Here is a 25443-nt window from a genome sequence, read left to right as displayed (position 1 = left end):
TCGCTCAGGAATTTCCAATATGGATATCCACAATGTATCACCAGAGTTTTGATGTGAATGGACCTCGCCTTAGATAAACCGTGTCTCCAAGTTTAGGCCAGTATGTGAAAATAAGCCAAGTAGTCGGACATAGTGAAAACCCATTTAAAACACATTAATTCAAAAAGTTACAGAACACTTACAAAAATCTGCAGAAAAATAGCGCTTGTAGTGTGGAATGATCTCAGCTGGAAAAATACCCTAAGGGTACCAAGGACTTTTTGAATTTTATTGTTTTTATTGATTTTTCATGAGTGTGTATATATGATCACTACATACTGTATATACATATTTTTAGCACTTTTAACTATCCAGGACAGCAAAACTCACTTTTTCTCTGAAGAAGAGGGCATGTCCCTCGAAATTCGTCAGTTGATGTGAGGACCACGGTAGTTTCAACCGTTGGAAGATTATTCTGTTCCCTGAGATCTTGTACTAGGCTGGTTTTACATTAGGCTCTTGCAAGTGTAAATTCACTTGTTTCTAAAAATGTTTAGTGTTGACGTTACTAAGTCTTTGCACCATTCTGTTTTGCTTTGTTTGTATCCTCTTCTTGGGACACAGGAATTAAAATACTGTAGGCGGCAGCATTACCTGACATCTGAATTCCTATGTCCCTCATTGGATGAGAAAGAGATATCCTTTTCTTGGAGTCTATTAAGACACACAGGACAACAGATACTGTCGGGTTATACTGCCACCTACAGGACCTGAATTCCTCAATGGATAAGAAAGAGATATCCTTTTCTTTGAGTACAGGCATACCCCGCTTTTAAGTACACAATGGGACCAGAGCATGTATGTAAAACGAAAATGTAGCAATACCTTTTTTAATTTCCTAGGCAAGCTGGCCACAAATAGGATATGTTGTAGTCCTGGGTCCCCTCACATTGCTCCCTAAGTTTGATATCCCTGTCACTTATGGTTTGGGAGTAGTGCCATGTCAAGCTGACCAAGATTTCCCATAGATGCCAATGTTAAAAACTGGGAGTAATGCCATGCCAAGCTGACCAGGCTGCGTACTCGCGAATGTACGTAAAGTGAGTGTACTTAAAACGGGGTATGCCTGTATATTAGGGCACACAGGACATCAGATGCTGTCGGGCTATACTGCCACCTACAGGACCTGAATTCCTATGTCCCTCGATGGATGAGAAAGAGATATCCTTTTCTTGGAGTCTATTAAGACACACAGGACAACAGATCCTGTCGGGTTATACTGCCACCTACAGGGCCTGAATTCCTAGGTCCCTCAATGGATAAGAAAGAAATATCCTTTTCTTTGAGTATATTAGGGCACACAGGACATCAGATGCTGTCGAGCTATACTGCCACCTACAGGACCTGAATTCCTATGTCCCTCGATGGATGAGAAAGAGATGTCCTTTTCTTGGAGTCTATTAGGGCACACAGTACAGCAGATACTATCGGGTTATATTGCCACCTACTGGATTTGAATTCCCGGGCCCCTCAATGGACAGGAAAGAAAAAATGTTTGGCTTTACGCAAAAGAATTCTATGACAGTACTAATCACAAACTGCTTCTACTGATAAGACTGGACTCACCGGTCATGGCGTGAGGAATCACCGTGATGAGCAAGCGCTGGTTTCTCATTTTGATGCCGACATCTGGGTCCTGCATGGCCACTATCAGGCGCTCCATCTGAAGGGAAATAACGGAGGTGTCATTAGAGACATTGAGATAATGAAGAGCAAAGATACATTACAAAATGAACACAATACAAAATACTTTAGCCCTTACAAAATAGTAAAAAAATCAAGCAATTTGGCAAACTCTTTTTTTTTTTTTAACTTTCTTTTGCTGTCCTTGGTATTTGATGCTGGAATAATCAGGAATACCACCAGTTCAAATATTTCCTGATAAAATCCTTTGCAGGAATTACATCAAATTTAGCGTTCTCGACATTCCTTTAGATGTGCATGGCTCCTGGGCCTGGACAAGGATCGGTGGGCAGGGAGTATTTGTTTGGCATTTCTGTCTCGAGTAAATATATGGGGGTCTGATAAATGTGTTCTCTATATACCATATATACTGGTACTTCTGCTTTTTCACTGTCATTTCATTATAGGAGCTATTGTACACTTTTCTGTAAAACTGTAGGAAACAAAAATCTGAACATGTGATGACAATCATCGCCTGATGAAAACCAACCACCTACCTTCCTATTTGAACAAAGAATAGACATTTGTGGTCAGAACCAGTTTGAACCAACAACTGTCATGGCGGACTGCTGCTAGTTCCCCTTTTGTGTCAGTCACATGATGCTAACGCCCATTTAACTATTAGCTTGCCATTCAGAAGATATGGAGACAGATTGGATTGACTATACAATCACACCTAGATTACAACCTAGAACACGCCTATGTCTTATGCACATTCATTACTATAAATTAGTTAGCCTAATGCTATTAGCTAGATGATATATTACTGCCTTTGCCCAGTTAACTTCAAACTGAGCTTTTGTAAGACTGTATCCTCCCACTGCAGTGAATAAATGCACCTTTTCTTTTATCAATTTGAACTCACTATCTCATCTTGAAGGTCTTGTTTGAAGATTCCCTAACCGAAAGTAACAGCTGGCGCCTGTGACTCGGATCCAGTCCAGTGGACCCCCGACCAGAGAGATGTGAAATCCACGCAGAGCAGACAAGTGGCCACCAGTAAGACCTTTTTTATTCTTACTTATTCTGCCCTCAGTGCAGAGTTGTATAAAGTACTCGAAACCCATACTTGAGTAAAAGTACAAGTGCTCGATCAAAAAGGGACTTGAGTAGAAGTGGAAGTGCTCGATCAAAAAGTGACTTGAGAAGAAGTACTAAAGTATTCAACATTTTTTGTACTTAAGTATTGCAAGTAGTTTTAAAAAAAAATTTTACTACTCAAGTACTGAAAGTAAAAGTACCAGTAGTTTTGAAAAAAAATTGCTACTCAAGTACTGAAAGTAAAAGTACAAGTACTGTGTTATGTAGTTATTAAAGAAAGAAGTCAAAAGTTTGAACATCATATTGTTTTTTATTATTTCAAATGCAGCTTTTATTTATACATACAGTAGCATTTATTTTCGTATGCGCTGATAATACACGTTTTGAGCTTCATGAAACCTGCCATCTACTGTTCTGGCAGTGGTAATTTTTATAATTGTAACGAGTAACTATGCAGCACAAAAAAAAAATATCGGAATAGAAGTATTGAAATCATCGAAAAAATGTAGTGAATTAAAAGTGGAAGTAGGAGAAAAAAATTCTACTCTAGGAAAGTACAGATACCGCCTTTCGGTACTTAAAGAGGAAGTAAACCCATTACTTAACAATTTGAAAAAACAGTTACATTTCCGGCACGTGCCGGAAATGTAACACTCCCATTGGTAGTGCTCTCAACCAAACTATCAAACCATCCAATGGCTGGTATCATAACTGATCACATATGCAGCATCATGGCAGTTGAAGATCAAACAAAGGCCAAGATGGCAGCTTCCTTGCTTGAAAACGATAGGAGGGTTTACTTCCACTTTAAGTACAGTAGTGAAGTAATTCTACTTAGTTACTATACATCTCTGCCTCCGTGGCAAGTAGCAGTTGGTGTCTGAGCTCTGCTAGCTGGAGGAGTCCTATGCTGTTTATAAGATGGTGAGATATAATGAATGTAAGCCAGAATATTGTTAATGTTACGCAATCTGACCCAAATAACTCCTCTACTTCACTTGTTGCAGAAATAATAGAACCTATTATTATTATTTTCGGTGGATTGTTAATGTTCTGTTTTTATGCTTGGGGTGTCAATAGATATGTGAGACTTGTACAAAATGTTTGACCAAAGGACTGTAGTGGTTTAAAGAGCCTGTGTGGCAAGTGTGATAAAGTGCCATTTGACAGTTACTTTGTGTGGCCCGGAGAAACAATTTGGGTGACGACCCAAATTGTAGTAGAGACTCAAGAAGGACTCTAAAAATGGGACAGCGGCAAACCCATGGACCTGTCAATGCCGAGAGATGACTACAAATGGCACAAGTAAATTGAGTCCTTTGGCAGAAATGATGGATAGATACGGACAGTGGTTAAGGAATGACACCAAGACTGTTATAGGTTGGACTAAAAACAGACCAGATCCAATCCCAAAAGAAGGAGTTTATGATGTAGCAACTTGGATCTCTGTGTATGTTAATTATCATGGTAGACTGACAGAGTTGGACATGGGAATTAAATGTGTACAATTTTGGATTTTTGAAAGTATGCAACGTGATGGAATTTTGACTAATTATGAACCTGTTAAGAGTTTTCTAACACATATTACTGATGGGCCCAGTAAGAAAGATTTAGACAAGGCAATTCAAGTGTTATCTAAATGTTTAAGAAATGGAAAGATATGTGAACAAAACCTGTCAGTGATGGTTGATAAGTTACAATTATCCAGGGACAATGTAAGTTATAGGCAGAGTAAAAGGGGCAAAAAGAAAAAAGCAGAGAATGAGACAGTTAAAGCAGAGAATGGGGCTAGCGAGGATGAGGACAGTGATGAGAATCAAAATGAGATAAAGGCCCCTCTTTCCTCTAAAAGGTCATCCAGAGTCTGCCCCTCAGTATCCATGTCACCTACAGCACCCTTTTTCCCAGATCTTCATCCTCCTCCTCCAAGTTATCAGGCAAGACACGAACCACCATACAGGGAAGTTAGAGACTTAGAGATTATAGCTGCCCAGGAAGAAGATGAAGCTGAACTTGGCTTAAAGCGGAGTTCCGGCCATGAAAAAATGTTTTCAATAAAAATACCCCTGGGACAGTCAGGGCTAGTACATTCCACAATGGATAGCCTCTGTACTGTCCTAGGTCACACTTGCCTGCAAGAAGAAATACTTACCTTTAGAATTTCTTCTCCAGCGTTGCCATCTCGGATGTGGGCAGCTGAAGCCAGCGCGATCCTCTTCAGCGTCCTCTTCCGTGTCTTCTTCTCCCAGAATGCGCCTGCACCGGCCCCTCTCGTCACTTCTTGTGCGGCGCCGCATTCCTCCACAGCTTCTGGGCATGCCCAGAAGCTGTTTAGCAGGGAATGGGGCGCCGCACCGGAAGTGACAAGCGGGGCCGGTGCCGTCCCATTGATTCCGGGGAGCGATGACGTTCAGCTCCCAGGAATCATTGCAAACCGGAAGTGACGGCGTGGGCCGCGGCCCCCGAGGGAGGAAGTGGAAGAAAGGTGAGTATATTTTTCTACAATAACAAGGTAAGTAAAAAAAAAAAATCGTAACTATCCATTTCCTTTTCAGGTGACGAAAAGCAAGCGGATGGCCACAAAATCGATTATGTCGATTTTGTGGCCGGAACTCCGCTTTAAGATATAATGCATATCCTGGTCAAGTAATTACCAATACAAGACAAGGACTAGATGATAGTCAACCGATAGTTACAACAAGTACCAGTTACCAGCCCTTTTCCCAAGGAAAATGCACGCACTTACAAAGGATATCCCACATCCCTCAAAAGACAAAGCTGTCTTTATGCAGGAAATTAACAAACTAAAAGAAACACAGGATCTATGTTGGGCAGACATGGCTCAATTGCTGAGGATAGTCCTTCAATCCGCTGATCTAAACAAGGTCACGCAGAAAAGTACAGGTGACAATGCTAATGTCAGAATATGCCCTACAAGCAGGGTAAATTTGCCATTTTGAGATGAAGATAAGACAATAGACACATTAGAAAGGAAGTGGACGGAATGTTGTAGAATTATAAATGAATGGCCCTCGCAGAACAAATCAGGTGGCTTGCTAGATGTGAGACAAGAAAAGACTGAGGATGTTTTTGATTACTTTAAACGTGTCCAGACCATGGCAGAAACAGTGGGGGTAGATGTGACTGATCGCACTAACATTACTGCCATAGGTTGTAAGAATGCTGTGGTGATGGGCAGGGCTTTTTTTCTCGGAGAATAGGTGCAGGAACTCCCCCCTTCTGAGTCACCTCTTGTCTCCACCCACTACCCACCTCTGAGCACTGTCCCTTGGTTCCACCCCTACCCACCTCCCACACACAACAAAATACCTCACCCAGCAACAAAAGATCCACCCCAGCAACATTAGACCCCTCAAGTAGCAACAATGGCTCTCCCAGCAACCAGTATCAATAGATCAGCCAACAATAGACCTCTACCTCAACAGGAGATCCCTACCAACAACATAAGACCCTCCAGCAACAAAAGATCCACTAGCAGCAACAATAGACCCTCACACAATAACAGATCCTTACCAGTGACAATAGATCCCCAAGCAGCCAGCATCAAAAGACCCTCCAACACACCCCCATCCCTTGCTTTTACATACATTCAGTGCTGGAGGTGCCGGAACTGCGTTCCCCCGCGTTCCTGCTGAAAAAAAGCCCTGGTGATGGGACTTAAGGAATCAACAAGTAAACGATTAATGGTAAACAAAACCAGAGTGGAAGGGATATGAATGGGCTTTGCTGAGGGAAGTATGCAGCAGTATTGAGGCCCAAGAAGAAGAAAGAAAAGAGAAGAGGTTTAATGCTTTTGTGGCCCAAGATCAGGCTCAAGGAGCTAAACATTTTCAACCAGGAAGTGCTTTAATTGTGGCAGGATTGGCGTCTTGCTAGAAGGTGCAGACTGCCTGATAAACATAAGCAGAAGAAGAAGGGAGAAGGTGATAAATGACTAGCAAAGCATCACTAATTCTCTGAGAGGACAGAGGTTAACTTGTGCATTTCCGAGACAGATGACAAGGACGCTTTTGTAACATTATGGTTTCCACAATTAACAGACCAGGAAATTTCATGCTTAGTTGATTCTGGCTCCGCCTGGACTATAACTCAAAAGCCCTGCCTACCAAAGGACATCCCCCTTACATCTGGGCCACTAGCAATTGTGGGAGGAAAGTCCACCCCTCTCAAGGAATTGCCCCACATACAAATAGGGATTGGAAAGGGATATGAGGAATTATCTCCTCCCTTTCCTGTCGAGTTATCCTTTTTTTTACTCAAGAGTCTATCATACCCTCCTCTAACAGGGCTATCCCTTGACTCGAAAGTATAAGCAAATTCCATGCTCCCCATGTTTCTGTATACTTTTCTCTTTTGTGTTGAGCTGTCAAAACCAAATCTTCCATTTTATTTATTTCCTCTACTTTACGTATCCAACATTCTATTGTTGGGGGCATTTGTTTCTTCCAGTTAAGGGGAATGCAAGATCTAGCTGCGTTTGCCAAGTGGCATAATATGGATCCTCTGTATCTTTTCACTGGTATCCTGCTTAACTGTAAAAGAAAGAAAGCCGGTTCCTCTGGAATTTCTACTTCTGAGAACTTTTGCATAATGCCTCTGACTTTTTTCCAGAAATCTGATAATTTAGGGCAGGATCAAAAAATATGTATTAATGTGCCTTCTTCCACCGAAGAATATGAGATTTTTTTTGGGGGCCCACCTAAAACAGGATTATATTTTCCACGTCAGACTGCTGTAATGTATAATGATCTTGCTGCTTATGTAATTGACCTGCACAAGCAACTAACTACAATGCACAAGCTTGTTTGTTGTTCTATTCCAGATCAAGTAACTGGAACACATGACTTACAGCCAGGTGATTCGGTCATAGTGAAAGAACATGTGAAAGTACCCTTGGGGTCAAAGTTTGAGGGACCCTACCAAGTGCTCCTGACAACTGCCACAGCTGTAAAGTTGGAAAGGAAACAGATGTGGATACATGCCAGCCACTGCAAGAAAGTACAGCCATTCTTAAAAGGTGAGTAAATTGTCGTTATGCCTTTGCTTGATCCTAGTAGTCAAGGCTATGGAAGAAAACCACCTGAACAAATTGTACATGTTGGCGGGCATAAGGGGTAACTTTAGGTTTTGCTGGATCTGTTCACATAAACCAGACAGTTCAAAAGGTATACACCTGATACCCATTCCCATTAATTTAACCACCTGGAAAACTGTATCTTTATAGGCCAGGCCAAAAATTGGCCTTGATAGGGCCCCAGATGTTAAACCAATTTACCTTCACTCTGATTTTAAACAATACAAGGCTGCGCAAACACCAGTGTGTCTAGAAATGCCATGAATGTTTTACTATTTTAAGCATACACCTTATACTAAATATAATAAAAGACATTTCGGAACATTCCCTTGCTTGGCACAGACAAAAGGTATATAATGAGGTATTAAAATAGAAAATATGTCAAACCCAGATTACTTTTTCTATAGAGATGGTAAATACATTAGGTCAGCAGAGAGGCTTCTAGCCCCCAAGGACTGCATGGGAATACTCACACCCAAAAACTGTGGGGCCAAGATTATCCGTGTGTCTATAAATCCCAGTGGCGGCTGGTGCTTAATTTACTTGGGGGGGTGGCCCACAGCCCCCCCAGCCAGCCAACCACATAACCCCCCTATCACTCGATCGATTCGATCGCCTGTCAGGCCCCCCGCCAACCCCTGCACTTACCCCATGCAGGTGGCGTCTTCACCCCTGCTTCTCCTCTGGAGTCTTACCAGTCGATTCTCCTCCCGGCCAATCAGGAGTTAGGACTCATGGCCAATCGGGTCTTAAGACTCCCGGCCAATCGGGACTCAGGACCCGCTTCTTGATTGGTCGTTAAGGAGCAACAGGGAGACATTAGCTAATATTAGTTCACTAATGTCACACAACTGGGTGGGCTTTGGGCGCATTGCTCTGCGCCCCGAGTCCACCCTTTTTGAGGCCAATTAGAGCCTCCGGCTCTAATCATGTGCTTCTAATGCATGTAGATTAGGGGCTGGGCGCATGGATAAGGGGGCGGCGCCCCTGCATCCTGTATGGACGGGCCGCCACTGATAAATCCTATTGAGCCCTCACTGGGCTATACTCAAGCTGAAGCGGATCATTTCCCACTGTTTGATCAGAATCTGTATTCTGTAATCCATGCTGGAATGTGACAAAATCCCAGGATGGGAAATGTTTCTGCAGCCAGATGTTTAATGAAACTGATAGTGCAATCAAGGAAATAGCTGCAGACCTAAGATTACTACACAAGCGTACCATGCAAATTAAATTGGCCTTAGACTACCTAGTAGCCAAAGAGGGAGGCCTGTGTGTGCTTGCAAATGATATTGCTTGCTGTACCTGGTTTGAAAGCCCTGAGACACAAAACATAGAAGCACATTTCCAGAAGATGGTAAAACTGAGGAAACAGGCCATTGATCTCAACACCCCTGAAAAGCATAGTAATTGGAATCCATTTGCTGGTTGGAACATCGGTGGGTGGATGGGCTAATGGATTCAACAAATTATTTTTGTCCTTGTAGGAATTATAGTCATAGGATTGCTTGCCTATTTGTTTTACAGGTGTGCTAAATGTGGAATACAAAAGATTACTACAATGACAGTTGGGTCTATGGAAGATGACCCCAAGGAAGAGATAGAGTGTTACCAGATAGTCAATCCAGCAGATGCAGTATCTCACAGAAGTGAGTAGACCCCTCACATTTTTGTAAATATTTTATTATACCTTTTCATGTGACACCACTGAATAAATGACACTTTGCTACAATGTAAAGTAGTGAGTGTACAGCTTGTATAACAGTGTAAATTTACTGTCCCCTCAAAATAACTCAACACACAGCCATTAATGTCTAAACCGCTGGCAACAAAACTGAGTACAACCCTAAATGAAAATGTCCAAATTGGGCCCAAAGTCTCAATATTTTGTGTGGTCACCATTATTTTCCAGCACTGCCTTAACTCTCTTGGGCATGGAGTTCACCAGAGCTTCACAGGTTGCCACTGGAGTCCTCTTCCACTCCTCCATGATGACATCACGGAGCTGGTGGATGTTAGAGACCTTGCGCTCCTCCACCTTCCGTTTGAGGATGCCCCACAGATGCTCAGTAGGGTTTAGGTCTGGAGACATGCTTGGCCAGTCCATCACCTTTACCCTCAGCTTCTTTAGCAAGGCAGTGGTCATCTTGGAGGTGTATTGGGGTCGTTATCATGTTGGAATACTGCCCTGCGGACCAGTCTCTGAAGGGAGGGGATCATGCTCTGCTTCAGTATGTCACAGTACATGTTGACATTCATGGTTCCCTCAATGAACTGTAGCTCCCCAGTGCCGGTAGCACTCATGCAGCCCCAGACCATGACACTCCCACCACCATGCTTGACTGTAGGCAAGACACCCTTGTCTTTGTACTCCTCACCTGGTTGCCACCACACACGCTGGACACCATTTGAGCCAAATACGTTTATCTTGGTCTCATCAGACCACAGGACATGGTTCCAGTAATTCATGTCCTTAGTCTGCTTGTCTTCAGCAAACTGTTTGCAGGCTTTCTTGTGCATCATGTTTAGAAGAGGCTTCCTTCTGGGACAACAGCCATGCAAACCAATTTGATGCAGTGTGCGGCGTTTGGTCTGAGCACTGACAGGCTGACCCCACCAACCCCTTCAACCTCTGCAGCAATGCACTTCAATTCATATCATCCCAGTGCCTGTAGTTATGACTGTGGTAGTAGCATTAAATAGTAACGTCTTATGAGGGTTAAGAATGCATTCTCACATGCCAAGGCCTCCATAATGTTGCAGAAAAAGTGTCAGCACTATATGAACAAGTACATATTTTTCATCTATGTCTAATAAATCTTTACTTTCTATTACAGCGTATTCATGGTACGTACTGTGCCTTGAAAAAGTATTCATACCCCTTGAAAATTTGACACATTTTGTCGACTTACAACCAAAAACATAATTGTATTTTATTGGGATTTTATGTGATAGACCAACACAAAGTGGCACATAATTGGGAAGTGGAAGGAAAATGATAAATGGTTTTCAATATTTTTACAAATAAATATCTGAAAAGTGTGGGATGTATTCAGTCCCCCTGAGTCAATACTTTGTAGAACCACCTTTCACTGCAATTACAGCTGCAAGTCTTTTTGGGGATGTCTCTACCAGCTTTGCACATCTAGACAGGGAAATTTTTGCCCATTCTTCTTTGAAAAATAGCTCAAGTTCTGTCAGATTAGATGGAGAGAGTCTGTGAACAGCAATTTTCAAGTGTTGCCACATATTCTCAACTGGATTTTCTGTAGGTCTGGACTTTGACTGGGCCATTCTAGATTGTTCTGTATTTGGTTCATTAACTCTGACCAGCTTCACTGTCCCTACTGAAGAGAAGTAGCCCCACAACATGATGCTGCCACCACCATGTTTCACGGTGGGGATGGTGTGTTTAGGGTGATGTGCAGTGTTTGTTTTCCGCCACACATAGCGTTTAGCTTTTAGGCCAAAAAGTTCAGTTTTGGTCTCATCTGACCAGAGCGCCTTCTTCCACATGTTTGCTGTGTCCCCCACATGGTTTCTCGCAAACTGCAAATGAGACTTCTTATGGCTTTTTTTTCAACAATGGCTTTCTTCTTGCCACTCTCCCATAAAGGTCAAATTTGTGGAGTGCACAACTAATAGTTGTCCTGTGGACGGATTCTCCCACCATAGCTTTGGATCTCTGTAGCTCCTTCAGAGTTACCATGGGCCTCTTGGCTGCTTCTCTGGTTAATGCTCTCCTTGCCTGGCCTGTCAGTTTAGGTGGGCGGCCATGTCTTGGTAGGTTTGTAGTTGTGCCATACTTATTCCATTTTCAGATAATGGATTGAACAGTGCTCCATGAGATGTTCAAAGATTGGGATATTTTTTTAAAACCTAACCCTGCATTAAACTTCTCCATAACTTTATTCCTGACCTGTCTGGGGTGTTTCTTGGCCTTTATGATGCTGTTTGTTCAAAAAGGTTCTCTGACAAACCTCTGAGGGCTTCACAGAACAGCTGTATTTATACTGAGAATAAATTCCACACAGGTGGGACTCTATTTACTAATTAGGTGACTTCTGAAGGCAATTGGTTCCACTAGATTTTTTGGGGGTTATCAGAGTAAAGGGGACTGAATACAAAGCGTGCCACACTTTGCAGATATTTATTTGCAACACATTTTGAAAACCATTTATCATTTTTCTTCCACTTCAAAATTATGTGCCATTTTGTGTTGTCTATCACATAAAATCCCAATAAAATTTACGTTTTTGGTTGTAACATGACAAAATGTGGAACATTTCAAGAGGTTTGAATACTTTTTCAAGGCACTGTACCATACTGATTAAAGGTGTTGCATGGGATTTGGGTATTAACGCTTGATGTGTGGCAACATTTTCATAATTACACACTAATGGGGGTTTTTCCGGACAGCAAAATGTCATCTATAAGAGGATTATCTGTACAGATATTCAGACATCTGTTGTCCAAATGTTATATTTTCCAAGTGACTGACCTCTTCCACCTCTAGACAAGCCTATGAGTGAGAACAGCTATGGTAAGCTGGAAGCTAATACCGCAGAATGGCCAAAGTCAGAGCCACTGTACTTTATAATCTAAAATTTTATATACACTCATCCCTTGTTACCAAATTCAAAGCCCAATTATAGTTTTGCACATTGTTTTTTCTTGCCCTTTACTGCTATATGTGGTAATTTTAAGACAATATTTACATGAAAATGCTACCAAAAACCTTTTCTCTGAGTGCAAATATGTGTTCCTTGCCTCCCTCTCCAGTGCTTTGTGCTGGCATCGTTCAGTAAGGCCACACCCCTCATCACAAGTGCCCTGCCCCAGACTTGTAGCATTCAGGACAAAAGGGTTTGAGGCTAACCAGAGCGGCTGCGGAAGTGTCTGACCAGCTCTATTAGGTTACAAGACTGAAGCTTTAACAACTTCCTGCAGGATTCTTCCTGTCACATGACTCCATGCCAAGGCACTGGGATTGCCATATTGGCTTTACTGGCAAAACAGAATTTCTAACACTTGCATTAGCTAAGAAAGGAGTGCACAGGAAGCATATTTGGGCCACCCTTTGCCCATAAAAGAATAGGCTCTCAAATGGCCCATCAGCTCTAGAAGAGCCATAGTCAAAAACTCCACAGTGCTTGCCTATAAGCTACAGTTATATATATATATATATATATATATATATATATATATATATACATATATACATATATATATATATATATACATATACATACATATACATATATATATATAGTAATTCCTTGTGACCAGATATAAAGCCTATTCCAAGTCTCATGCTCTCTTTAGGGTCCTGTAATGATTTTTTTTTTTTTTTTTTGCTGATTTGTGAACAGAAATGCTTTTAGAAATGTTCTCATAAGGTATATGTGTTTCCTGCACTCCCTTTCCAGTGCTTTGTGCTTGCATAGGTGAGTAATGGCCACACCCCTCATTACAAGTGCTCTCACCCACACTGGTGCTAAGGACAAAGGGGGCATGGCTGACCAGAGGGGATTTGTGTGACCAGGGAAGTGCTTTTAGACTCTGTATGCTATTGGACTGAAGCTTTAAATAACTTCTTGCAGGGCTTCTACCTATCACATGACTTCATGCCAAGGCACAGGGTTTGCCATACTGGCCTTACTGGTAAAACAGAACTTAGAAGACTTGCATTAGGTAGGAAAAGAATGTACATGAAGCAGATCTGTGCCACCCTTTACCCATAGAAGGAAATAATCTCGCAAATACAAACACAAAGAAAGGGCACACCAGCCTAGCGCATTATCCTCAGCGGGCTTTTAATAACATAAGTTTAAAATCAACTACTCACAAACATGCGTAGTAATCCAGCATATCAATTCCATAGAGCAGCATCGTTTGAAAAGTCCAATGTCTCATGAAGACGGAGGGCTGACGCGTTTTGAGGCTGTGCCTCTTCCTCAGATAACCTCAACTGGCCCATCAGCTCTAGGCGGGCCAAAGTTAGAAAATCGACTGTGCTTATCAATAATCTTATGCAATGCTTTGTGACTAAATTTTAAGTCTATTTGAAATCTCACACTTTCTTCAACGTCCTGTACTGCCATATGCAATTATATTTTTTAAGGTTTTTGAACAGAATTGCTTTTTTAAAAACAATTTCTCATGGTATAAATGTGTTCCCTGGTCTCCCACTCCAGTGCTTTGTGCTGGCATAGGTAAGTAATGGCCACTCCACTCATCACAAGTGTCCTCTCATAGACTTGTAGGAGGATGATAGGGAGGTGGTTGACCAGAGGGAATTTTTCCGACCAGATCTTATAGATTACAGAGTGCACTGGGTGGTATTGTCAAACTCTGTGGCCCACTGGGCTGGAGCTTTCACAAGCTTCTTGTGGGACTTCTACCCATCACATGACTGAATGCCAAGGCACCGGTATTGCCATACTGACCTTGCTGGTACTACAACTGAACTTACAACCCTTGCATTATATACAGTACTGTAAGTAAAGAATGCACAGGAAGCATATTTGGCACACACTTTCTCCATAAAGGGATGGGATCTCAACTGGTCCATTAGCTCTAGAGATTCCACTAACACAGCCATGGTGGCCATCCAAATTTCCTTCTTATAAGTATCAAATCCCAGTTTAAATTTCCAGCAAATTCCATAGCTACCATTCTGTTGTTGTTCAGCTCCAGGTACATTTGGGCATATATGGTGGGAATGGGCAAAGGTAAAGAGATTTCAGAATCCTAACAGACTCAAGAAGCAGATTTGTCTCACCCTTTGCCCATAGAAGGATGGTGTGACGGGAGTCACTTTGGTTGGGGGGCCCATGGAACACAGCTTGCCTTAGAGAGGTTGGGAAATCCCCGTCTCAGCTCCCTAGGACCCTCTTATGTGTAAGTCACCCTGTGTCTATTAGAGGCACAGGATGACCGAGAAAATGATAGACAGCTACTTAATGGACATTGAGAATATGGTTTGGATTACTTCAAATGGGACAGTAATATTTATCCACAATATCTCTGAAGAAATCTATGATACGTTATTTCCATTGTATCAGAATGATGGAACATTGTATGAGCTTTGCCTCGTAGACTATTGTAGGTCAGAGCCAGACAGTCTGCTACTGGGGTCTCCTGCTATTGTCTGTTTAATAAGGTGTTCTGTTAGGATAATGTGTAATGTACTTTGTCTTAGCCTTGTTGCTGGCAGTCTGGTCATCCAGGCTGGTTTAAGCGTTGAGCTATTAGCATGTTATTTATAACATTGTCTAGGTCTGGATTCCCAATCACCTATTGTTTCTGTCCAGATGGCTAGTTAATTAGCTCAGGTTAATTATGTTTCTGTATACAATTTCATCTGCATATGATAATGTAATCAGGCTCACCTGACCTGGTGTGGTATATATTCTGTGTGAGTTTGTTTATTAAACGTTTCCAGATCTTATACAAGCTATTATCAGCTAGACTTGTATATTTGCGACCATAATATCTGATATCTACGTTCAAGATTGGAGGAAGCGGTATTCTGACGGAAGCACACAAGCACATTGTGGGTCCGTTCCATTACAGATGGGATCTCAACTGGTCCATCAGCTCTAGAGGTTCACTAACACAGCCATGGGTTATATCCAAAATTACTCCTTATATGTACTATATCCTAATTTAAATTTCCAACAAATTGCAGAGCTAGCTACCATTTTGTTGATGTTTAGCTCTAGGTATATTTGGGCATATATGGTGGGAATGGGCAAAGGTAAGAAAATTTTAGAGCCCTAACAGACTCAGGAAGCAGATTTGGCTCTTTTTTTGCCCATAGAAGGATGGGATCTCAACTGGTCCATCAGCTTTAGAAATTCCACTAACACAGCCATGGTGGCCATCCAAAGTTTCTCCTTTAATGTATTATATCCCAGTTTAAATTTCCAACAAATTGCATAGCACACCCACAGTTTGGCAGGGTGCCCTACATTTTACTATGTGCATGACATACACCTGACCCCCAACTCAGTACATTACACCTATTACCCCTGCACTATGTATATAACCTCCCCGAACCCCTGCATCATTTACGTTACATACTTCTGACTCCTACACCCTGTAAATACTGTAGGCTCACATTTTAAGTCCCTTTGCACTGTTATAGCAATTTTGCCATATCCAAAGTTCAGCGTGGAGCAGCTGGAGCCCTATGCACACCACTATAGGCCCCGCCCCTACTCTGCTCCTATTCTCAGGATCAGGAAATTTGATTTTCAAAAGGAAAACGAAAAGTGTATACCAGGTTTTCCCAGAGGGAGGAAGGTGAAGACACTGGGAAATGGGGATTTTTTATGTACGCAAAAGTCAATCACTATATATCATAGCTAAAACCAATATATTGTTTTATTATTACATACAAAACTGGTAAAATTACAGGAAAATATAATTTGCATAAAAATATGTCATGTTGTACATGTCTCCACATAGTACAAAGATCTGTATTTGAGTAAATCCCACAAGGTTAAGATCAACGTGTTTTATCCCAGAATATGGGCTTCTTCAGGATCCAATTTTTAATGTTTCTAACCTTACAGCAGATAGACAGTACAAAGAATATATTAGTTTCAAGCATATATATACATCCATTATTACACATATTAACATTTTATTTTCAATACATCAAGAGTGAAGAAAGAAGGAAAAACAGGTAATCATTGAATCAAAAAATGTGCAACAACTTAGTGTGTAAAGAAAAAATAGCAAGGCAGGGGGGTAAAAGAGGGGGGACGGAACAAAAGAGGTGTGAAGGACCATACTGAGTCAGCATATTGGGGGGGGATAGGGGGCTTGAGAAAGAAGAAGGAACCATATGCCTAATGGTAGGTCTTACCTCTTAAACAACATCCAGGGCAAATGTACAATAGAGTGTTGTATACATACATCCTAAAGGATCTGAGATATCCTTTGATCTAAGATAAAGCATTCAATGTATGATATTAGATCGGAGATTATGGATGAAATCGTCATAAAAAAAAGTAGGCATCTAATGAACATGAATAATAATAAAGAGTTAGATAGTGAAGTGTTGATACGAATAAGCATCCCACTGCACAACCAAAGATATCCAAAATATAACTGTCCTAACTTACTAAAAGACTGGGATGCTAGACTGAAAAAAATAGATACGTAAGACCTAACAATTATCCACTTGAAAAATCCGGTTATCACAACAGTTATATGTACAGATCCACACACGGGATCAAATATAAAGAGGTTTAGATGTACCAAAAAGAAAATATTAAAATGGACAGATCATACACCCAAGTAAAGGGAAATAAAACTAACTATGATATAATATCACTGAATGGTGCTGGAAAGAAATACATGTGTTCAACTTACCAGATAAGTAAAATGCAAAACTAGAGAAAAGGGTGAGCAAGATCTACCAGCCCTCCCTAGGGAGGCATCAGGTGTTAGCAGACATGGGAGTAATGCCCCATACACACGTGCAGATTATCTGCAGACTTTTGTCTGCAGACTTACCAAAACCATATAATATGAGGTCAAACCTAAACACTTTCAATTTGTATGCAATCCGGCAGGCCCTTGCACTACATAGAAAAGGTAAGTCTGCAGACAAAAGTCTCCAGATAATCTGCACGTGTGTATGGGGCATAAGTCACACATGTGCAAGTCACAAGCAAGTCTCAAGTCTTATGCCCCATACACACGTGCAGATTATGTGCAGACTTTTGTCTGCAGACTTACCAAAACCATATAATATGAGGTCAAACCTAAACACTTTCAATTTGTATGCAATCCGGCAGGCCCTTGCTCTACATAGAAAAGGTAAGTCTGCAGACAAAAGTCTGCAGATAATCTGCAGGTGTGTATGGGGCATTAACCTTCAAGTCTCAAGCAAGTCGCAAGTTACTGTGGCGAAAAGCAAGCAAGTCAAGTTGAGTCCCTGCTAGAAGTCAAGCAAGTCAAGTCATTTATTTTGGTCAAGTCACAAATCAAGTCAAAATACTGATCCACCCCAATTTTCACCTTTAAATCAGTTAAAAGTCAATGGTCAGGAAAGGTTTTGTTTTATTTTCAACATTAACAAAACTGCTTAGTGCTTTTTTCTTGGCATATTAAAGAAACACTTTGAATGCCCAAACAGCTCAAAATCCTTTGTCCAGTCATGTTTCAACACCACAGTCACTAAAAACATGTTAAGTATTTCCATTGTTAAACAGCCAGTGTCCTAAAAATCAGAACACACTGAGGTGTTTTAAAGAGGTTGTAAACCTCTGAATTAAATAAAAAAAAAAAAACACCTGAAAGACAAACACATAATGAGCTAGTATGCAGCACATACTAACTTATTATGAAATACTTGCCTTAAAACGAAGCCCCGAAGTGCCAACCGCTCACCTCTCTCATGGGTGACATGTTCTGTTGCCCTTCTTCCAGGTTTGCGGCATCAGGCCATCTGATTGGCTGGAGCCGCGATGACGTCACTCCCGCGCATGTGCGCGGGAGACGACGGTCACGGCACGGGGCTCTGAAGGAACGGCACCAGCGGCCATTCCTTCAGAGCGCATGCGCCAGTGATGTCACTGGCTGCATTTCATGTAAATATTTCCTAAACGGTACAAGTTTAGGAGATATTTACAGTACCTAAAGGTAAGCCTTATCATAGGCTTACCTATAGGTACAACTTTCAGAGGAGGGTTTCTTCCTCTTTAAGTGACTGTGGTGTCAGAAACATAACAGGCACATTCATTTTGCTTTAACCCATCTTGAGAAAATGAAAATATTTAATAACTTAAAAAAGTAAAGTCATTTCGAGTCATAGGTCTCAAGTCAAAGTCAAGTCGAGTCTTTTATTAATTTTAGTCAAGAAAGTCTCAAGTCCTCAAACTGGTGACTTAAGTCAAGTCATGTGACTCAAGTCCCCCACCTCTGGGTGTTAGGTAGATAGATCCTTAATATACGTCCATAGTGATAAAGGTCTAAATAGATAAAGAAATTGGGTCATTAAATAAATTAAAAGTTTATCAACGAAGAGAAAAGAAAAAAAAGCAGATCCATTTGTGGGTGTCAACTCACTTACCAACTGTGATTAGTGGAGTCCAAAGAGTCACCCTTGTCCCAGGTCGGAAAATGGCGATATCGCAAGCTAGAGGCTCAAGTGAGCCTCTATATATAGTGGTAAGTCGTAGCTCCTCCACCGCCTCCTGTCCCCCACGTCACGCCTTGCAAATGCGGGCATACATGTGACAAGACGTTCCTCCATTGCGGGGACGTACTTCCAGGTGTTAACCGGAAGTGATGTCAGATCCTCAAAACGCCCTGGAGTCAGAAGACAAGAGCGATGGCCCTGCAGCCCAGATTCATCTGGAGTCAACAACCATGTCGGCAACACACAGGTAGCCAAAATTGCTTACCAGGGGCGTATCAAGACGGCCATATATCCAGTCGCAAAAGTGCAAGCGAGTGCAAGAGAATATCCCCAGCATGTAATGAGTAACAAAGGTAATAAAGACAGCAAATCTGCTCAGAAATCTATAGAAACGCTTTTGGCAATACATAATATATTACCAATCCAAAAAAGCCACATGTGAGATCAGTATTGCAAGGGAGGACAATAAACAGACTGAGAAAATGCCACACACTAGGAAAAATATTTTCCCTTTTCCCTTTTTCCTTTTTTTTTGCCTGCGTTTGCGGCTTACACGGCATGACGTTGGGGATGGGAGGCAGGGGAGGAGCTATGACTTACCACTATATATAGAGGCTCACTTAAGCCTCTAGCTTGCAATATCGCCATTTTCGGACCTGGGACAAGGGTGTCTCTTTGGACCCCAATAATCATAGATAGCAAGTGGGTTGACACCCACAAATGGATCTCCTTTTTTTTTCTCTTTATTGATACACTTTTAGTTTGTTTACTGGCCCAATTTCTTTATCTATTTAGACCTTCATCACTATGGTTATACATTAGAGATCCATCTACCCTTTTCTCTCGTTTTGCATTTTACTGTAATGTTCCGGTACCTTTGGTACCCTAAATTACACTTTCCACAAGTGTATGCGCCCTACCATTTACTTTTGGAAAGGTGCGCATACACCTTTAAGACTGGAGCTGTCATCACTCAGCGCCCGACTAGATGGCTATTTAAGGCGTCGGTTCTCATTCACATGTGTTCGTTCAAACACCCTTACTTGGATGCTAACCTTGCTCGAAGCTTCCATGCTTGCAAGCTTACTTCGCTGACGGAACCTCGCTGCGCTGATCCCTTTATCCGGCTACTGGATCATCCGCCTCTCCTGAACCACCCTTCGGCTGTATCGCTAATAGTGCTAAGTACCCCGCAGGGGAATTCTCTATAAACTTATACTAAGCTTACACTATCTAGCTCTGCATAGTAAAGACTGTTTATTACATCTGCATAAACTAGATTGCTAGCTCTTGAGACTACTGCTACTTTTCTGCACTGGGTTGATCTCTTTTGTATGTCCACCTGCTATTCTATCATCTGCTATCATACAACATTGTTAAACCTTCCTGCATCCATCTGCTACTGTCTCACCTTCAAGTGTCTATCACCTACCACCTCCACTCAACCTATCCCTCAACCTTCATCATTGTGTTACCACATACATAAAGTCATTCTAGGAACCAGCTTGCTAACTGTGTGTATTTACTGGCTGAAATAAGACCTTCCACACATGATGAGTCATTGAGGTTGGGAATGGTATCTCAGCATATCTCTTACATGACTACTGACGTGGATCTATTTCTGCAGCTGAAAATCCACACCATATAAGAAACGCAGGAGCGTTATAGATTGAACGAACCTAAAAAATGGATTCAGCAGAAATAACCACTCAGGTGACACAATTAAAACAGCAAGTATCTGCATTAATACACGCACTTGCTGAATTAAAAGAAGACAATCAGGCTCTGTCGCAGCAGGTAATTAGACTGACACAACTTACCTCTGCTCAGTCCCCTGAACCCCTTTGGTATTTACAGGCGATCGCAAAAAATTTTGCGAATTTAAAAACGCATGTGAGTTACTTTTTTTGCTAAAACCTCGTACCTACCTTACTGATCACATTAAGGTTTGTACTATTATTTCTTACCTATCAAGCGATCCTCGAGCCTGGGCAGATTCTCTTTTTGAGAAAAACGACCAGCTTCTCAACTCCTATGCCTTGTTCCTGGCAGAGCTCACTAGCCTATATGATGACCCCAATAGGCAGAGTACTGCTGATCTTCAGTTAAGATCCTTGAAACAAGGAAGCAGGCCTGTAGAAAACTTTGTTGCAGAGTTCAAGAGATGGACCCTTGATTCCGAATGGAATGATGCATCTCTGAGAACCCAATTTAGGCTTGGCCTATCAGAAACCGTTAAGGACGAGCTCGCCCGAGCGGATCTGCCAAAAACCCTGGATGCATTAATACAACTCAGTATTACCATAGATAGAAGACTACGAGAAAGAAAGGCTGAAAAGATGGGAATGCCATTATCCGTTTCCTCTCGGAGTCTGGCCGTTCCTATGGAGGTAGGAACCATACGCCCACCGCTATCAACTATGGAAAAAGCCAAAAGACGAAATGAAAATCTCTGCTTGTACTGTGCATCCCCGGATCACAAGATAAACGTCTGCCCCCTAGTCAACAAAAAGAAGGGTGAGTGTTCACATGTCTCCCTAGGAGGATTGACAACTTCATTCACTAACCCCTACATTTCTGTTTTGTTGACATTACAGTGGGACCAGAACAGGATTACTACTAAGGCCATGATTGACACAGGATCTTGTGGAAATTATATGGATATATGTTTTGCTGCTTTAAATAAAATTCCTATTATTTCTAAACTCAAACCTGTCTCAGTAAATCTTATTACCGGTGTTCCGTTATCCTCTGGTCCGATCACCGATCAGACACAAGCACTTCTAGTCACTATTAACGAGTCTCATAGGGAGACTTCTGAAAAGGGGGGTTTTTTGGTTCCTCAGGCCAGAAAGAAGGTGGGATTTTGTAGGCAGGTAGTAAATTATATCAATTTTATTTAATATTTATACATAGTAGAAACAAAAAGAGGAAAAAACACAATAATGATTGTACAGATGGTATGATACAAGGTCATATATGTGGTTTTGACAGTCAACTCAAAGCCATGTTACTTAAGAATTGCAGTGGTGATTCCCGGTTGTGGAACTGGGTATTCCGACGCGTTTCGGCATTTATAGCCTTTGTCAAAGAAATATCACCAACAAACTCTATAAGTGAAAAAGGTGAAGAAATACAAAAAATTAGTGACTTATTGTGCACAATTAATAAATAATTAGATAACATTGTTTTTTCTGGTTGTGTACCTATATTTCAGAGACTGTTGTTCCCACCATGGAAGTGGGAGGGTTTGTGGATCCAAGGCCCCCAGGTTTACTACTGGATCCAAAAATTTGGGCGTATTGGGTCTGCAGAAATGATAATAAGTGTTTAGGGCGGGCAGAAATTGCCGTGTCCCTCATTTGGGTAAATAAGAGAAATTTAATTACCTCAGATATCTCATGTGATACACCCTTGAAGGAGGGATAAAAAATCCTGGAGTGTATAAAAATACCAGCTCTGGCTGCTGTAGAGCGGTTATAAAACCATCCGATGTAACCTGGAGAGGTGGATGTGGATAGATTACATGAGGTGCAGGTTCTGAGGAATTTGTATAAGAATATAATGTAAGAAGACTTACGTATGTAGGGAATTTTATTGAGACACTTGTTATCCTCCAATGACCCTAGCGATGGAAGCCTGTGACCCTATGGTAAAAGAAGGTAAGGTTTGTATGGGGAATTCATGTGCCCAATGAACCTCTTAATGTACAAAAGATTCTTAACTGCTTACTTCTCATGGGAAACCCTGGAGAAGAGAGAGGGGTAGTTGAATCCCTGGTTTCTCTTTTGGATGGGGTGTCCTTAAGATTTTTATCTGTGGGCAAAGTAGTAAATTTAGTGCTTGTAAAAAAGGCTTGCTATAAGGTGCATCCACCAGTAGATGGCGCTAGGCCATGACTTACTATTGCGAGTGGTCGGAAGGGCTTCCTGTCCAAGGTGGTGGTGGAGGCTGGTGTCCTGGCTTTCAGCGGATCCTACGTCCCGATGTGCACTCCAAGCCTGTCGGAGCGGAGTGACATCAACTGGATCCCCGGCGTCCTTTTTATGCGCATCGCGCATGCGCAGTAGCGAGCTGCGCGATGCCGATGGAAGACGTCACGGACCTCGGCCGCACGCTGCGCGTGCGTGCCGGAGGCTGCGCGCGCAGCCTGTCAGTGCCGTGGCGCGGCTAAGCATAGAAGGAAGCCGCCGACACGGATATCGGGGTTAGCGAGTCCCTGCAATTTGCAGGGAAGCCTGCTGGGGCCTGGATGTTGGTGCTAACTCCTGTATGTAGCCCCCCTCCGGGGGCTTTCAGTGCCGGGTGCAAACCTTGGATGGGCTAATGGATACAGACCTCCCTGTGGGTTCAAGTCCCGAAATACTTAGGACACAATCACATTTCAAAAACATTTTAAATACATGATTTGGGATTATTAATGAATGGTTTCATAGTCAACTGAATACAGTAATTATTTATATAAGGAGAACTCTCCTGATTACATAGCAGTCTGATAATCACAAATGGGGGAGAGAGCCATGAACGGAAAAAGGGGGACTCCGATGTTAACCATAAAGGCAGGAGTATGTACGATTGGCCCTTGGCCTATAGGATGCAGGGAAATGGAAAGGATGAATGGATAAAAATTGAATATGAGAGGGGGGCAGGGTTTCAGTCGGTTTTACCCGATGAGAAACCCTCCAAGAAAGGCCGGTAACTTTCGTTCTCATTGAGTCCGGGAAAGGAGGTGGCTTTTAAACGTTTGATCCAACGCATTTCCCTCTGCAGTAGGATCTTATTCCAATCACCCCCTCGGTGGGGGATATGGATTCTATCCAATACTGAAAAAGTTACTTGTGGCATTTTGTTGCCATGTGTTTGGGTCATATGTCTCCCAAGAGGGAGGTGAAAGTTACCCATGGACATGGTTTGTATGTGTTTATTGACACGACGACCAAACTCCTGCCGTGTCTTGCCTATGTAAAAGGCTCCACACTGGCAGTTCATCATGTATACCACCCCCTTGGTTTGACAGTTCGCGAAATGTCTAGGCTCAAAAATTTCGCCATTGGGAAGTATTTTAGAGATGCTTTTCGGGATCACCTGGCATTGCATGCAGTTTCCGCATGGGAAAGTGCCTTTTTGTTTGCATGGGTCCTTTTTGTAAGAGTCTTTAAATTCACTGTGTACTAGTGAATTGTGGATGGAGCCTGCTTTCCTATAAGTGATGAGCGGTTTGGGTGATACTAGAGTTTTGAGTTGGTCATCTTCAGTCAGTATGGACCAGTTGTTTTCAAGTATTTTTCTCACTTGTTGGTGTTGATTGGAGAAGGTAACTATTACCCTTGTTTCGTCTGTATTTGGTTGTTGAGGTTTTTTCTGTTTGTATAGAAGGTCCTGGCGATCCAGGACTCTCACTCTGTTGAATGCACGTTTGAGGCAAGATTTTGTATAGCCTCTTTCTAATAGGCGTGCTGTGAGGGCGTCTGCATCTCTTTGAAAATCCTCGTGATGGGTACTATTACGCTTGATGCGTAGAAATTGACTATAGGGGATAGACTGTTTGAGGGATGTTGGATGAAAGCTCTCGGAATGCAATATGGTGTTGCCGGCTGTTGTTTTTCTGAATAATTTAGTATGGAGTTTGCCAGATGAGTCTTTTGTTATGGTGGTGTCTAAGAAGGTAACCTCTTCGGTGCTGTATGAGCTTGTAAAGTATAGGTTGTAGGTGTTGGTATTCATCTTCCTTATGCATTCCTCTATAAGGGTTTCAGGGCCGTTCCAGACAATGAACAAATCGTCTATGTATCTCTGCCATAAAAGTATATATTTGCAGAGATGTGCGTTTGCTTCTGATGCTAGGAACTCTTGTTCCCAAACGCCGAGATATAGGTTTGCGTACGATGGGGCACAGCTTGTCCCCATCGCAACGCCGCAGATCTGTAAATAATAAGAACCGTCAAAGGAAAAATAATTATGGGTAAGTATGAATTCCAGCATGTTGATGATAAAGTTGTTGAAAGGAATGTCGTGGAGGCTTTCTTGGCAGAGAACTTGTTGTACTGCAGCCAGACCTTTGTTGTGCGGAATGTTATTGTATAGAGATTCAGCGTCTATTGTTAGGAGATGTGCATTTGTGGGGACCTCCATCCCTTCCAGTATTTGTAGGAAGTGAATCGTGTCCTTTACATATGATGAAAGACTCTGAACGTGCGGCTTTAAGTATGTGTCAATTACTTGGCTTATTGCCTCAGTAATATTGCCGTTCCCGGACACGATTGGTCTGCCGGGGGGGTCCTCCAAGTTTTTATGTACTTTAGGCAGTGCGTACAGCGTTGGTGTGCGTGGGTGGGGTATGCGGATGAATTCCCACATATAGTGACCAAGAAACTAAATTAAAACAACACTTGGAGGAATATAGTAAAAACATACTCCGGAATAA

The 25443-nt window shown here is 42.0% G+C and overlaps 1 protein-coding gene across 2 annotated transcripts in view; it reads right to left on the bottom strand.

The window, feature by feature from the left end:
- The window catches only part of RGS11 (regulator of G protein signaling 11), a 259340-nt gene that overhangs the window by 197584 nt on the left and 36313 nt on the right, over positions 1-25443 (bottom strand). For both annotated transcript variants that reach the window (XM_082260013.1, XM_082260014.1), the window contains exon 2: positions 1606-1702. In XM_082260013.1, coding sequence (XP_082116139.1) covers positions 1606-1702 — 97 coding nt within the window. The remainder of the gene's footprint in view (positions 1-1605; positions 1703-25443) is intronic.

The sequence above is a fragment of the Pelophylax lessonae genome (assembly GCF_965119305.1).
Source record: "Pelophylax lessonae genome assembly, chromosome: 6".
In the NCBI taxonomy this organism is placed as follows: Eukaryota; Metazoa; Chordata; class Amphibia; order Anura; family Ranidae; genus Pelophylax; species Pelophylax lessonae.
Note: the sequence above shows the minus strand (reverse complement) of the source record. Positions and strands in the feature narration are given on the sequence as shown.